The following is a 15695-nucleotide window of genomic DNA, read 5'->3' on the forward strand; positions in this document are numbered from 1 at the left end:
ATTGAGGCAGTACATTTTGTTAATGTTTTAGAAGAGTGATCTAATTTCAGAAGCCAGTAAGGCTGCTGCAGTTTCATACATCCAATGCCTGTATTTTAACTCTTATTTCAGCTGGATCTTGATGGTATCACTGTTAATGAGCGCTAAAACACGGCTGCGCATCCTAGTTGCTTTGTCTACCAGTGCTCTTTGATGGTGTAACCAGCTAGGCAGGACTCACCATGTTAATACTAAGTTCCACGACTTTGTAAAGTGTACTTTCATGAACTTAATACACATCCTTGACACCTTTAATCTATTAGCAGTCTTATAAAAGCATGCAGTACCAGATTCAGTAAAATATTTACTGGGTCTACACACTGAAAGAAAACAGGCAGTTTTCCATTGCTTGAAACTCTGTTTGGCTATGGTTGGGAACAGGAATATAAGTGTTCTGAACTTCTCTTCCCAGAATTATTTAAAGCCTTCTATGTGTACCATACACTCTTCAATGAATTTTTTTTATTATCAGACATTTAAATTGCTGGTAGTACTCATTGGTCTGATTTATCTTTGTACTGAATGATCTAGATCTGAGTTACAGGGCTCTGTCTCCCACTTCACTGAGAGCTGAAATAAAATTACGAGTTTTTAAATAGAAAGGTAACCAAATATTTTCTCACATTTGATATGTTTTGTGGGATAAAAAAACAGCCAAACTCTGTTTGGAGGGCTTCTATAATAAAGTGCCAATGGGTTAGTACCAGTAAACATCTGAGGGCTGATGATTTTGGATACCTCTATTCAGAATTTTCCTGAGTCCTATTTAATGATTTTGATTAAAAGAAAAAAAAAATTCCATTCTCTGGAAAATTGGTCCCATTTAATGTGCTTTAAATTTGAGGTGCCCAAAATTAGCAATTACTCTAAAAATCTGGCTAAGATTTGTAAATCCTGTAATTCTCCTAGATACTGATAAAGCTGACTGTGATTTGTTTGTGTTATAGATTGAAACAAGAGGGCTTCTGTGTGAAGTACAATTGACCTCAGATTCAAGGAGAGCAGCCAATTGTTTCATTTGATTCAGTACAGTACTAAGTAACTTAGAGCTAGGAACTAATTAGAGCTAAGAACTAATTAGAGCAGGGAGTTCAGTATGTTAGGCCATGAGTTGTTAGTTACTATTGCATATAGGGGCTCTTTTGTTCAATAATTCTTTTGTAGGTACATTTCTGAAGTGAGTAGCAATACAAAATCTAGAACCATTCTTTTCCTAACCTGCACACAGAAATAATAAATAAATAAGCTTAAATAGTACAGTACATGGAAACACACCATGGAATAAGCTACTGGTATTTAGGAAAGTAAGTTATCTTTCAGTATGCTATTACATTTCAGACTATTATAATGTCTATTAAAAATTTTAAAGCAGTGTAAATTAAAGTTTAAAAATCAAGCATTGCATGTTATATGAAAGGCTAGGAAGAGAAGGCACATAAGAGTAATAAAAAACAGCTCTTAAGTTTGTTCAACATCAACTTAGAAGGAGAATAAAAGACGTTTTACAATGTCTGCTTGCATTCACGGAATCATTCTTCTGTACAATGGTGACATCGCAGAGAAGGTTTTCTATGAATCAGCTGTTTAAACTAAATTAGTTGGTCTCCGTCATAGTAGAGTAGAAAAAATACAGAATTTTTGTGGTTTTTTCGTCTAACTTCTCTCCTTTAAGCTTGAAAGGACATTTTGAAATACAAATATATCTGATGCTCTGATCATAGCTGTGAAGATTCAAAACAAGGTTGTCAACATGAGATCATATTGATACATTTGAATACCAAGCAAATTATATCACTTGTTTTTTAAATAATTTCTTCAGGCTTTGAGGCAATGATGCTTACTGAAGGGCAGAGTTTAAAGCAGAACAAGTCAACTCTGCACGAATCCGTTACCTTGAATCTATTGCCGTAAATGTCCGGCTAAACATTTGCAATTGATCTATACTGTGATGATGTTGAATGAAGGTGATCTCTTACGGTCAGTCTCTTTACAATAAGCAGTTGTGTGCATCTAGCAACCTATTGAATGTGACTTCCTAGACTGTGTCACCAGGGAAATCCAGAGAAGGGCTGGCTGTGTCAGAGAAGTTAATCTATCAGGTCACCTACCCAGTATTTCAGTAGTTTTGAAGTTCAGAGAAGCCTTAAAGAAGTTTTGAGACTAGATACTGAACTGATTGGTATCTGCCTGCCTTTAGAAGGCTCTTTAGTTCAGCTGACAAAGGAGTAACAGGATCCCAGTAGCTGAGATGAAAAAGCTTGAAATGAGGAAAAAGAGGTGAAAAGAAAATGATAAAAGTAGTGAGCCACTAGGCAGGTTGCTAAAAATGAAATGACTCTCTAATCTGTTGGAGGCTTTATAGAAGAGTAGACATTCTTTGAAACGTTCAGTTGTGTATTGCTGGGCTCAATCACTGCATAACATTATTGCATGTATTATGTGAGTGATCTTGTTTGATCTTAATTGGCTTGAAAATTCTTTCTGTTTATAACCATTTTCCTTCTATTCCATTTTAATAACTATGTACTATAGTTACTGTCAATGGATTATTCACATTTTCAATGTCTGCAGAAAGGAAAATAAATCAGCTTTTTTCAGGGAACCAGTTTTTCCTTTAACTTTATGCAAGTGAATGGAAACTTTTGGGAGATTGTCTTCAGAACAGGATACTTTCTGATTTTGAAATGATCAAGTTTTTGGTCAAACCAGGTAACATTCTTAAAGAATTTAGTATGGTCCAAAATATATTTTGGCAACATGTACATTGTCTTAAATCTGACCATATGTGCATTTTTTTTTCTTTTTGAACTTATTTAAGGGCCATAGCACTTACTTATTAGTGACATACATGTATTAAGAAAAATTATGTTCTGACATTGGTAAAAATTTTATCCTGTCTTTAAACAGGATAACATAGTTCTGGCTAATGCTTAAGTGAGCTGTGATTAAAATTCAGCACCTGGTTAGAAGCACTGCTTCAATTGACATAATGGTTTCACAGTATATTTCAATGTCAAAAATGTCAATTGTGTCTCACTAAATTAGAAGTAAAAAAAGTTCAGTAGGTAGGGGGGAATGGAATCATTTCTGGTCCTAAATTACAGGAACTGGTTTGCTGCTGAGTAATAGCTCAATCCTGACTAAAAATAATTAGTGTCTATTTGATTATGTGTTCATGGGATTTTGAGCTTAGAATATTTATTTAACATCCTAGTTCCAATAAATTTTTCCAAATTTTACAACATCTTCCTAAGAAGTGTTTGTTTCTGTTGTTTTGTTCCTTGTATTTTATTGTGTTAGTCAGATGAAACTTGTTTTGTTGAGGACAGAAATGGAAGCACTGAAACAATTGCTAAAACTTTACAGGAATTAAAATAATAGAATTGGTGAATATGTAAAAAAATGGTTTATTGCATGTTTTTTAAGGAATTGGCCAAAGAGCAGTGCAGAAGACAATCAGGTTGCATTACTTAGCTTAGCAAGCTGTTTGTAGTCAGCACATTTTTGTTTGATGTGAGAAAACCTGCTTATTAGCTAGGATCTGGTTCTTTTTTTAAAACACTGTAAGGAATCATCATTTCTTCTGCTTTTTTTCGTTGAAGAAATACTCTCCACATTGTTTCCCTATAATTCCTAAATAATCAGAGTATGGCAATAAGGAACATGAAATTATAATGCATAGAGTCAGAATATGAAAGAAGATTGAGGCATGTGCTACAAAGAAATATTGAAATTTATCTTCGTCTTGAAATAGTGGAAATTGTTGGGGTCGCCTTTGTTTTCTAATTGTGAGATACTTTTGCTGACTAATCTCTACTCATCTGACAAATAACTAGCTTTGCAAAATGGTAAGATTTGTCAATGGCAGTGCAAGGTTAGCAAGAAGAAAATTTGGACAGTCTTTTGTATAAGATCTGAAATGGCAATCTGGTCATGAAACTGCACCCTCAAAATCCTCACTGCCTTTACAGCCTATTCCAAAGGTATTCTGTATTATCAGGTGGCCATGGCTGTAATATCTTCATTGATTAGGGATCCTGCATGTAGTTTGGTGCACTGCTTTGAACTGATTTAGTGTGAAGAGTCTAGCCAGTCTGAGTAGAATGTAAAACCTATAATCAAAATTTTCTGGAGATTTTCTAATTTCCAGTTCTTAAATGGTACCACTTGGTAAGGCATGATATCCCCTGTGTACAATGTATGATGGTAATTATCATGTTCCTTACAAATTCACTCTTTTGGCTTAGTGACTAGAGCTTTCTGGCTGGTTTATTTTTCTTGTGCCATACTTTATTTATCTTTACTTTCTTTAAACTAGAGCACAATTATATAATGATAAGCTTTATCAGTAATCTTTTTTAAATGTCTTCAATGTGTATATGCAAAAACTGCCCACTTGGCAGTTACCTCCACACATGTTTATGGATTGTTTTTCCAATGAGATTAAGTCAAAGTTAGGTATTAAATATAAGGGTACACTTCTCACTGTGGTGCATTACAAGACAAAGCTTAAATGTGCCATTGAAGATGCAGTAAACCCACTAGTAAACACTACTTGCTCTTAGGTTATCCATGACTCTCAGGTGACTAACGTATGGATCAAAAAGCTACCTGTAGGAGAATGAAGACCATTTAGGGGTTTAGCGTATCATTTTGGACAATTTGCAGAAAAATGCGGTCTCTACTTATGCTTGTCAATGAAAATTTATCCTCAAGTGATTACTAATTCCTTTTTTGATCTGGGAAAGATTCTGCGGGAAGCATAATTGCTTCGCTTATTGAAAAGTGCAAGATTCTGAATGGTTGTAAGAGTAGTAGAGTTTTAAGTAGACTTACCAAAGTTGCACTTGAACTTGATTAACTCAACAAGCATAGTGTGAAAGTGTATTCTGCACAAGCATAGGAGTTTGGACTTCACACAATGAGATCACAGAGGAGTTTTTCAGCTGTGCAAGGGACATCATTATTGTTCTAGCTTGTGTAATGGCAATAATTATGATTATTTGTTGCATTTTACAAAATGTTAGAGTAAAATGTTAGAAAATCTACCCTCAGTGTTTCAGAAATACAGATTTATATATATACGTATACATATATATATAATATATATAAAACATGTGTACATATATGTACATGTACACACACCAAGGTTCTACACTGGATTCTGAAAAGCATCCTCTTGCTTTATCTACTTTTATTCCAACTGCATATGTGTTGAAAATGAGACGCACATGGTGAAATTTGACCCTTTGGTAACTGAAAGCACAAAATATACTGGATTTCAAAGTATACTTCTAATATATCTTTGAAAGGAAATGTATTTCAGTTTACAGTGAACCTTGACTGTGAAGGACAGAAAAAGAAAAATTGCCTTTTTTTACTAAGTGAAGAAAATTTTAAATTTATAACTTCAAACAAGATTGCCAGGGCCTAAGGCAAAAATCAGAGCATGTATCTACTTTACAGCTGCAAAAATAATTACATGACCACTATCTGCAGAGTAATCTCTAATGGATTACATTTTGTTAGCTTTTCATTATGTAATGTTAGAGTCAAAATAATTCATAGTAAATGGAAAATATATATATTTTGATGTATCTATGACCTGGACCTTTGATGTTCTCCTAAGGCATTTTATTATGAATCAGTTAATTTGTGAAAGGTCTTGGTTTACAGACAAGGTACTGTGCTTGTAAAGCTGATCTAAGACTAACAAGTGTAGAAATTACTCAAGTAATTTGCTTTTATTAGGCAAGTACTGGACTTCTTTGTTGCTTCAAAGGTGCTAAAAGCCATCCCAGGCGCTATCTGAAAGGTTTTCTTCTTAGATTTATGAGGTCTTAGAGACTTGAAAAGCACTTACGCTTTGTTAAGATCATTTCACTTGATTTTTTTAAAACTTTATGGCACTTCTTTTTATATATCTCTTAGCTTTATCCAAGTGATATAATCTTCAGCAGTAATAAGAAGCTTCTTACTCATAGTCTAAACAGCCATTTTATTATGTTGTAATAGAACTTTGGTGTAGCAAATAAACTCTTCTACACTTTCATGTGTTATTGGCACTGGGAACTGGATGTATGGGGTTTTTTAGTAACTTGGTGCAACTTTTGTTACTGTTTCTTTTATGTTCTGTAGTTTGGAGAAGTGAAAAAAAAAAGAAGTAATAATATGCTGATGGCTCCAGGCCAGATCCAGTCTGTATTAAAGTAAATAGAAAAAATTCTTTGACTTCAACAGAAGCAGTGTCAGCACTGGCTTTATACTACATGTTTTATAGAATCTGAATGGCTTGGGGGTTCCTTAGAAACCCCCCAAAATCACATCCTATTATTAATACCATACTGAATATAAGCATTCAACTTTCAGTGGGTGTATGTAGCTATCTTAATGTTTTCATAACCAAAGTATTTTGTTGTTTTCAGTTCTGTTTCATCAATAGTTGGGTTAATGTAGTAAGGAAGCTGTAAGAGTAAGTAAGGTGAACTTACTGAAGTTCTGCTGAAGGCAGAAGGGAAGCTAAAGGATCGATCTGTCTTTTGGCTTGCCTTTCTGGATACCTAAAAATGACATAGTCCTACTTTCTGAAAACATATTTCACTGAGATGTAACTTGGATGAATTTTATTGTTTAAAATTGTCAATTTTCCCTAGTCCATAGAAGGAAAGTAGCTATATTATTTGTGCTTTATAGAGAGAAGTTCTTTGCTCTCAAATGGAGCATGCTTTCTCAAGGCTCTCTACACCAGACAATAGGTGCATCAAATTTATTGTTGAAGTAAGCTTTCTAGACAAGGGCTATTTTACACAGGAGAACATGTTCGTCCAACAACTTTTCGTTGTTATAGACTAGATGATTTCCAGGGGTCCCTTCCAACCTAAACTATTCTATGATTTCTTCTTCCTTAAATCTTAATATTCTCTTGTAGTAGTTTGCACTGTTAAAGTGTTAGAGCGGTTTTACCCCCAATTACCCTCTTTCAGTGCATCAGCATTTGCAGATTCCAGGACATTCAGAAAGTATGATTAAGTCTGATTATTTTAAATGTCAGTGCTTCAGTATGGAAAGGGTTAGTGTTTTCAGAAGATGTTTGGTGACATCTGGAGTAAAGTTCAGTAGTCTTGGTATTCAGATATTCTTTAGTACTTACAGATATTATATCCTGTTTTTATAACAACGATAAAATATTCTATATTTATTGCTTTTGATTCCTATTTATACTTCTAACTTTAATCTTGAAATTTTCCTATTGTATATTATAATGAATATAGCTGAACAGATATGCATGTGGTTTTAACCACTGAACCATAGGGTAATAGAATGTGAAGTAGATATATTTGAGAGGAAAGAATAGAAAAATAGTGAAAGAACTAAAAGTCCTTTTTCCTCCCCTTTTCGTTTTAGATTATACAGCAGAGCATGAGCATGAAACATATTTCCCCTTCTTCCAAAAGAAATGCCCTGTTTGCCCTCAGACCATTTTGAAAGGTCTTAGCAGCTTGAATGTCCCTGCCAGTCTATAAGCACACCTACATTCCTTAATATCTAACAATAAATCACACCTAACTTTGAAACAGCATTAACAACCAAACCACTGTTCAGTAATGAATGGCCATGTATCTGAGATCCATGGCTCTTGGGATGTATTTTTTGCTGCAGATTCTTGGCACAATTTCCTATTGACACAAGATTGGTGCAGGTAGCAAGAATGACCATAGCTTAGTCAAAACTGTAAGAGTTCTTTGGTTCTAATGTACTTTTCTGTAACCATATGCTTAGTTCAGTGTGAATGGAGTAATAGCAGTGGAGAGGTCTAAAATTTTATACGTGCTATCATTTCAGTTATTTATTTTTAGATTAAACGTAATGCCACTTACTTGGCAAGATTCAGGAATGCCATTTTTCTGTTAAATGTTGCCCTGTGTAATGGTCTGCTGAGCACAGTATGATGTCTCTCCTCTCTCCAAAAAAGAAAAATAATCACACAGCTATTGATGAAATTCATGAAAGGACTGAATGGATGGAAATAGAGTCTCCTAGGCCTAGGCTTGGCAAATGGTGAGAACAAATTCTAGCAGTGATGCCACAATAAAAATGTTTACTTCTTTGAAAAGCTCATAAAACTGACTTCTACCAAATGAAGGGTATGGTCCTGGATCAGATAAAGGGGTGACTTCCAGGGATCAGGAAAGATTTTTTTTTCCCCTAGAAAAGACACAAAAGACAAATTGGAAAAAGTAGTTTGGGTTAGGCTGCACGGTTATTTGTCCTCCTTAAGTCACCTCAGAGCTGGGAAGTTCAGTTAGTTTGTCCATCTTTGCTCTAAATACAGGGAAAATCACAATTCATAAGCTCAGTGGCCAATGCTTAACCATAAACCTCTGAGCTATTGGCAGGCTGACCTTGTGCCTTGGAAAAAGAGGAGCAGAAAGCAATCTCTGTGATGCTTCTGCCTAGGTGACTTTCGGCATTACAGAGGGTATTTCATATCCTTCAGCTGTGACGGGAGTCCTGTACTTAGGCACTAGGCAGAAGTTAAGTCAGGTGCATGTTATTCATTTCAAACACTCCTATGTCTCTATCAGCTTTTCATCTCTGTCATGTTAAAGTCACTTTTCTCATATCTTGGATGTTAAATACTAATGGTAGGATAAACAGGTTTTCTCTGTTACTCAGATGCCAAATGAAATTCACTAAATGAATTGTTCATTAACTTAATGTAAAGCATAGTAAAAGGAGCTATTAAAGGCCAAAACACTGATGTCCTGTTGGCATTGTGGTGGATAATTTTTGACTTTATTTTCTTCACTCTTTCAGTTCTGAGGGATGACTTCAGACAAAATCCATCAGATGTGATGGTAGCTGTGGGGGAGCCTGCCGTGATGGAATGTCAGCCCCCAAGAGGTCACCCAGAGCCCACGATATCGTGGAAGAAAGACGGGACCCCTCTAGATGACAAAGATGAGAGAATTACAGTAAGTATAAAAAGGCATTATTTGAAAAAGTTTAGCGGCAAAATCAGCTAATCTAAAATTATTAGGTTTTGAGCATGCAGGCCTACAGCCATACTGGAGCTCTGTCCTCTCTTTACCTTGGAGGCAATGCTAATTTGCATTTAGCTAGTAATATGTCCTTCACTCTTATACTATGTCATTGCAACCTATGCATTTCTGTTTCCTAACAAGAACTGTGCAAAACCTACGTCCTTCTCTTCCTTAAAAGAACTAGAAGCTTTTGAAAATGAAATATATTCACTATCTTGCAATTTTCTTCCATTTTATCCACTTAAAAATTTCTGCAAGCTACATAATCCACCTTCTTTAGTTGGAAAGAGGAACCACCAGTAGTCTAGGTGAGACTTTTCTGTAATTGCTTCAAAAAGAATCAGTGCAGTAAAGTTGTGCAATAGATTAGAAAGGATAGTAAGGCTTTTGGGATATAGCTGCATTTCTTTAGAGAGAAAATGGCTTATCCGCCTCTCTCACTAAAGTGTTTTCTCATTAGAAGTGTTGGCATATTCGTTTGTGTGTATTTGTAGCTTGTTGAGTGCAGTGCACAGTTATTCAAGAGTATGGAAGAAGCAGTTTCTCAAATCAGAAAACTATCTTTTTATTTTAGTTTTTGACATGTAAAACAATAAACTATTTAGTCTAAATGACTTGTAGGAATGGAAACAAGGATTTCAAAAATCCTTTATATACTGCCAACAAGGTGATCCAAAACATCTTTCCATATTTTGGGAAACTGTATCATCTGAAAGTATACACCATATAGGATCCTGGTGGTAATGTGCTAGCATAAAAGAAGACCAGAGGCATATACACTTTATACCTTAATCATATGCTGAAATAAGGAAATTTGTAATGGAAGAACACTTAAAACCCAGCAACATATGTAAAAAACTGCAACTTCTATTGGAGATTAAATTGCCTCGTTTCATTCGTTTCTTACAAACAAGACGAAGCTCAGGCATCCCGCACTTGTGGCATACACATACATCTAAAATTTGAAGTATCCTATAGAACCTATACTGATTGCTGACTATTAACAAAATACCTGCAATCATACCCCCCCCCAAAAAAAAAAAAAAACCTTTGCATATTCCTTTTCAAATTTCCTTTCTACAGTTACAAGTCAATTGACTTGAGATAAACAGAAGATTCTAGCACTACTTTTCCTTTTTCTTCCCCCCCCCCCCCCCCAGGAAATGCTTTCTACATTTGCATTTTCCATTGCTATACTTTATTCTCTTGAAGGAATTTCAGGTGTTCTGGAGTGCAGTACCTTTCCTTTGGTGTGCATTAAAACTGCTCCTCTCCCAGCTTCTAGAACAAAGACATACTCAGAACAAAAGCAACCACTGCTGATTGGCATCACCACCTATACTTTATTAAAAGGAATAAAGCTCTTCATTTTAGTTTGTTTTCTGGTGATTATGTAAGATATTTACCTATCTTGTATTCTTTCAGCATGACATCTGCTCGAGTTATTTTGTGTTATCAGTTTCTGCTTCCAAAAACAAACATGGAAATGAGTTTTGATGTAGGTGTAGAGATACACTTGTTTCACATGTCGAGATGAGTGTTTGTGTTCAGAGGTGTAAATTAACGGTGCTGAAGATAGCTAGCTCAACTGCATTAATTAATAATGTCATATTTGCCTGGCATTGTCTTAAATAGCACTATTAATATCATAGACCACTTTCTCACACAGACGAGAGACTAAAGCCACATTATAATGCAGATTTGCAGTGACTTACAGCTGTAGCAGGATCTTGCCAAGCAGATAAATATGCATTCAGATGTGTGTCTTAACAGTTTGCAGTAACCATCTGTATTTTCTTGCTTGTGGCTAGGAGACGGGGGGAGATTGGGACCTGGAATGGACAAAGCACTAAAGGACAGATGTGCAAAAAATATTAATGTGGAAACCAGACTTAGAATTATGCATTTCTGTTTACTATCTTCTTTAGGTCATTACCATTTCAGTTGAACGGTAGGAATGTAAGAATTAAATCAGTATTATAACTGAAATAAGAATGAAATTGTCAGCTTTTAAGTGACAGACACTTTTTTTTTACAAGAAATCCACTTTTTTTTTGTTCAGAATATTTTTCCTTTGTGCATGTATTTAAAGTGAACACATAGATTCATTAAAATGGATGGCAAAGTTCTCATTCACATCAGTAAGGCTAAATTTCAGGTAAGTTAATTTACAACTTAATTTACCTTCTTCTTTTTAAGCCATGAAGTCATCATGTAAGAAAATGGCAAAATATATGTGGTGGTGTGTCATATGTATGTAATACCAGTGGGCATACCATGAATGGAAATATTTGTGGTGACTTCACTTTTAAAGCATTTCCAGTTGTTTTCATTCTTAAAGACTTGTTTGTCTTTGACTCATTGCCATTTTAAGAGATCTGTAAGTGTTGAAGGCTGTTTGAACCTTTTAACACGTTTGTGTTCTGACAAGAGCAAATAAACACTAAGATTTTACTTGTTTAGGAATAAGGGATGATACTTGACACTTCTTTTCTGATTCATATCCCTCAACCCTGCAAAAAGAGGGTATGTCCATCAAGGAACCTTCTTGTAATTATTTGGAAGCTTTTTTTCTCCTGGGTGATGACAATGTTAATCTTGGAGTCCACAGAATTGGGCTTTCCAGACTGAACGTTAAGGGTGCTTGAGAAACAGAGCTGGTAGCTTGGTTCCTGACACAAAGTTTGAACCAAGAGATTGAAATAAATAGCAGTTAAATAAGATCCAAGTTAAGGCACAACTTCCTCTGGAATGCAATAAAAAGAAAATATTATTTTGTCCTGGTAGGGTTAAGGAAATTGATATGTTTATGTAGGTGAGATAATAAAAATCAAAGTAGCCTTTTCATAGTTTTGGTCCATTTGTAGGGCAAATAAATGTCCTTTGAAGAGAAATAAGTTTATAAGTCTTTCAGGTTATAAACAGTAGTGAATGGAACCAATATGAGATGGAGGACAGGCACACAGCTATCTGTGCTGGATTACAGAGGCAGACGTTCTCTTGGAGCGTAGCTCTCCCAAGCCTCCTCAGTTTTAGCACAAGTTGGGCTCAGAATAGGCTGCTCCCTGCATACATTTCCACTGGGTGCATCTGATAAAGAATCATTGTCAAAATGTTTTTTTCCCCTTGCTCTTGAACGTGTTGTCTATAAACAGTTTTCTCGGTGTGTTTGAACAAAATGTGGTTTTTCTGGTGCATATTCTTTGCACCACAGTATGAAAACACATGCTTGTAGATATGATTATTCCCTCTCCATGTATTGCAAAATGAAGCAGGAATGAGAGTCTTGCACATGAGGCAAAAGCTTATCTTTAAATTCATTTTGCTGAACTGAGAAATAGTAATAGTTACCATGAGGCTGGAGCCGAACTGGTGAGATTCTGTGCCCATCTAGTTAATTTTTCTCTGGGGATCGTCGTAGAATCAAGAATCCTTCCTGCAATATATATATAGCTGAAACAGAGTGCTCCAGTGCAATACAGTGAATAGAACTAGTTTCTCATTCCTGCATTTAAAAAATAAAATGTATTTTCCAATTTTCTGGGAAAAAAAATCTGCTATAGGAGAGGCTTTGCAACTCTCCTCTTGAAGCTGAGCCACTGTGGTGAAAGGAAATAAAAGATCCTGACTACGAATAAAAGAGACAGTAACCAGCTAAGTGGGGAATTTCCTCATCCTGTTCCAGACCTCCGTGTTGTTCGTGCCTTTCCAGTTGTTGCCTCGCCCAGATCAAATTCATAGTTCCATAAATTCTTGGGAGCCAGGATCTAGGCCAGGACTCTTGGGTTCTTGGTATCCTCACCAGGAATGGGCATGCTCCCAACCCCATCAGTCTGTCAGCCCAGTTTTATTAGTATGTAACTGAGTGTTTAAGGCACTTACCTTGAGGGGAAAGCTGTGAGTTTGAATTCCCTTAGGTTAAGGAGGAAATGGAGTCAGTATTCTAGTTTCTGCTGACTGCTCTAATCTCTAGGTTTGGCCTTTCCAGACTTATTTTGTCTAGATACAGTTGGCAGGAGCATCAGTAGCTATGAGTGCCGTTAGCAATGACTTGCTTGGATACTGACAGCAACTGCAGTGGGGACAGATTGCTTATAAGCCCGTGAACACCTACAGAAAATGTACCTCTGTTTCCTTTTCTGCCACTTTCCTGCTACACCTCAAAACCTCCTGCTGCTTTCCAAATGGTGTCCCTGCTGCTTTCCTGCCACATACTGCTGTAATGAAACGTCTGCCTCATTCTCCACCTCTGTCTTGCAGCCTGTCCCTCCATCCACGTAGCCTTTCTCTCCCACCTGCCTAGCCCCACTCCATCATCTGTTGAGTGCTAATTGCTTGTGCAGAGGTAATAATTTGGAAGCTCACATAAGCAAAACCTCTTGCTCCATGCTGTAATGTAAAGGCACTCTTCCTTTGACGGTATTTTAATGTAATTGGCTGCTGTGCTATGATCTGTAACGTGTGCAGTGTTGTCTGTCTGTGTTAGATTTGCTCGGAGCCTCCCTTAAGGAACTTTGTTGCTGCTTTGCCTTCTTTGTGAATCCCAAATGCAACTACTTGTGCAGGAGATGCTGACATCAGAAACTTAGTCGAGATGGTGGCACCTCTGGGCATATCTTCAGGCAATGACTGGCGAAAATTGCAGACTCTCAGGAGCTCAGAAGATTCAAAGAGAAGGCAGTGAATCTCTAATCTAGACGAAAGAAATTATAAGCGCTTTTGGATCTCTCTCAATTTGTCTCATGTTTTAGGGGCAATGCCTGCTTAATAAACTAAAACTTAAAAAGTTAACTCACAGTGCACCTGTAATTATCAATACTTGCCCTGTGGGAGAATGTGTGCGTATCTTGCAAAAGCTCCAGAGCAACAACATGTCTGAGCCAGGATTAGAAGTCAGAATTTCACAGCCTCTGTTCCTGCCCCTTGCCCAGCTGTATCCTCTGCTTCTGGATGTGGCTTAATTGTTCATGTGAAGTAGTGGTGTGGGCGGTGGAAGAAAGGAACTATGCATATTGAACATGAATTTTTAGTAGGTAAAATCTTTTATATATACATGAAAAAGGATGGTGGTACCAAAAAAAGAAACCCTTTGTAATTGAATACAAAAAGCAAAGCTCTTGCATTGGAATTTTGGTGCAGTACTGTGATTGCAATTTTTCCCTCTTTCATATTGTCTTATCTATCATTTATCCTGAATCATCCTCATTTGATTTTTAAAAGAAAAACCTCGAGAAGCCATTTATCTTTCCTTGTTCAAGATTCTTAGCTTTTAAGATCAAAGTTACAACATGAATAATGCATATAGGTTTTCATTCCTTTTTTGTGTGGCTGTCTTGTGACATCAACAGTTCTGACTGACTTACACTCTTATTTTAGATAAGTTGTAACTTGAATTCCTGATTCCCATTTCTTATCCTGGCCCTTAAATAGCATGTCAAAAATATGAAGCAGTCGTTGTGTCTTGCACGGTGCTATTTTTATACAATGGAGTGATGAAAATGCAAAAATAAAACCTCTGATCTTCTGCTATGGCAGGAGCCTAGATACCTAGAGGTATCATCCACAGCAAAACATTTTATTTATTTGCCCCATTTTTTTTTGTTAATGAATTACCAAAAAGAACTTAGTTCATTCTTGTTGGTAGAGGGCATTCACAGCCTCATTGGGCTTTGACAAATTTAAAACTACATATGTAATCCCAAAATCATCTCAGTCATAACAAGAAAGCAAAAAAGGAAACAAAGAAATTACTATGCATATCAATTAAAAAAAGGGATTGTTTTGATTTGAGGGAACAGTGGAAAAAGTAGAAATTAATTTCCTATCTGCCAAAGGGCCCTTTCCTTCAAAAGATAAATTGCAGCAGGAAAAACTGCAGAGGGTAGGTGAATCAAGAAACAGGAAGGAAAATCTGATGGAGTAGGGTATGTTTTTTGTCAGAATTAATGTTCTCAACTCTTTAAAACAGCCATGTTCCTGCCACAGATCACACTCTGGCAAAGCTCTATTTTCTGGTCTTTTTTTTTTTTTTTTTTTTTTTTTTTTTTTTTTTTTTAATCAATTTCTTAATCTTTATTCTACAGTTCCCCAAATACATAGTTATATATGAAAGGAATGTATATTCTGGTAGAAAATGTAATGCTTGCTCCTAGGATAACGTAGTCTATCCTGTGCAGAACTGCATACAAGATCACAGGCTGGGTACACAGCGCAGAAAGCAGTAGGGTAGGGGGCCAAGTAACTACAGTTAAGTGTTTTATTTCATTTTAATTGTTTTTCTTTTTTGGAGCAGATTAAAGGGCAGGCAGCAATTTCCTATATGCCCCAGGAGAGTTAGAAAGAGAAGTATATTTTTTCATCTGATTCCCAATATGTATTTGGTCCCCTCAGTAATTTCCTTTTTTCCCAGTCCTTTTTCTCCATTCAGTCTCTCTTTTTCTCACTTCCTGAGAGGTTTGGCTCCCCACTCTACCTTTCTCTTTCTTCCTTTTGCTGATCCCTCCATTGCTGGTTTCCTCAAGGATCAAGAGCAGATTTTGTTAATGATTTATATTTCTTCTGTTATTAATATTGCTTCCTCTGGCAACACAACTGGAGCTGCTGTGAGTTAAC

General features: G+C 36.2%; 1 protein-coding gene across 1 annotated transcript in view; it reads left to right on the plus strand.

Annotated features, from left to right (window-relative positions):
- The window catches only part of ROBO1 (roundabout guidance receptor 1), a 312623-nt gene that overhangs the window by 191038 nt on the left and 105890 nt on the right, over positions 1-15695 (plus strand). The window contains exon 3 of the mRNA XM_062597683.1: positions 8857-9014. Within this exon, the coding sequence (XP_062453667.1) occupies positions 8857-9014 (158 nt within the window). The remainder of the gene's footprint in view (positions 1-8856; positions 9015-15695) is intronic.

The sequence above is a fragment of the Rhea pennata genome, chromosome 1 (assembly GCF_028389875.1).
Source record: "Rhea pennata isolate bPtePen1 chromosome 1, bPtePen1.pri, whole genome shotgun sequence".
In the NCBI taxonomy this organism is placed as follows: domain Eukaryota; kingdom Metazoa; phylum Chordata; class Aves; order Rheiformes; family Rheidae; genus Rhea; species Rhea pennata.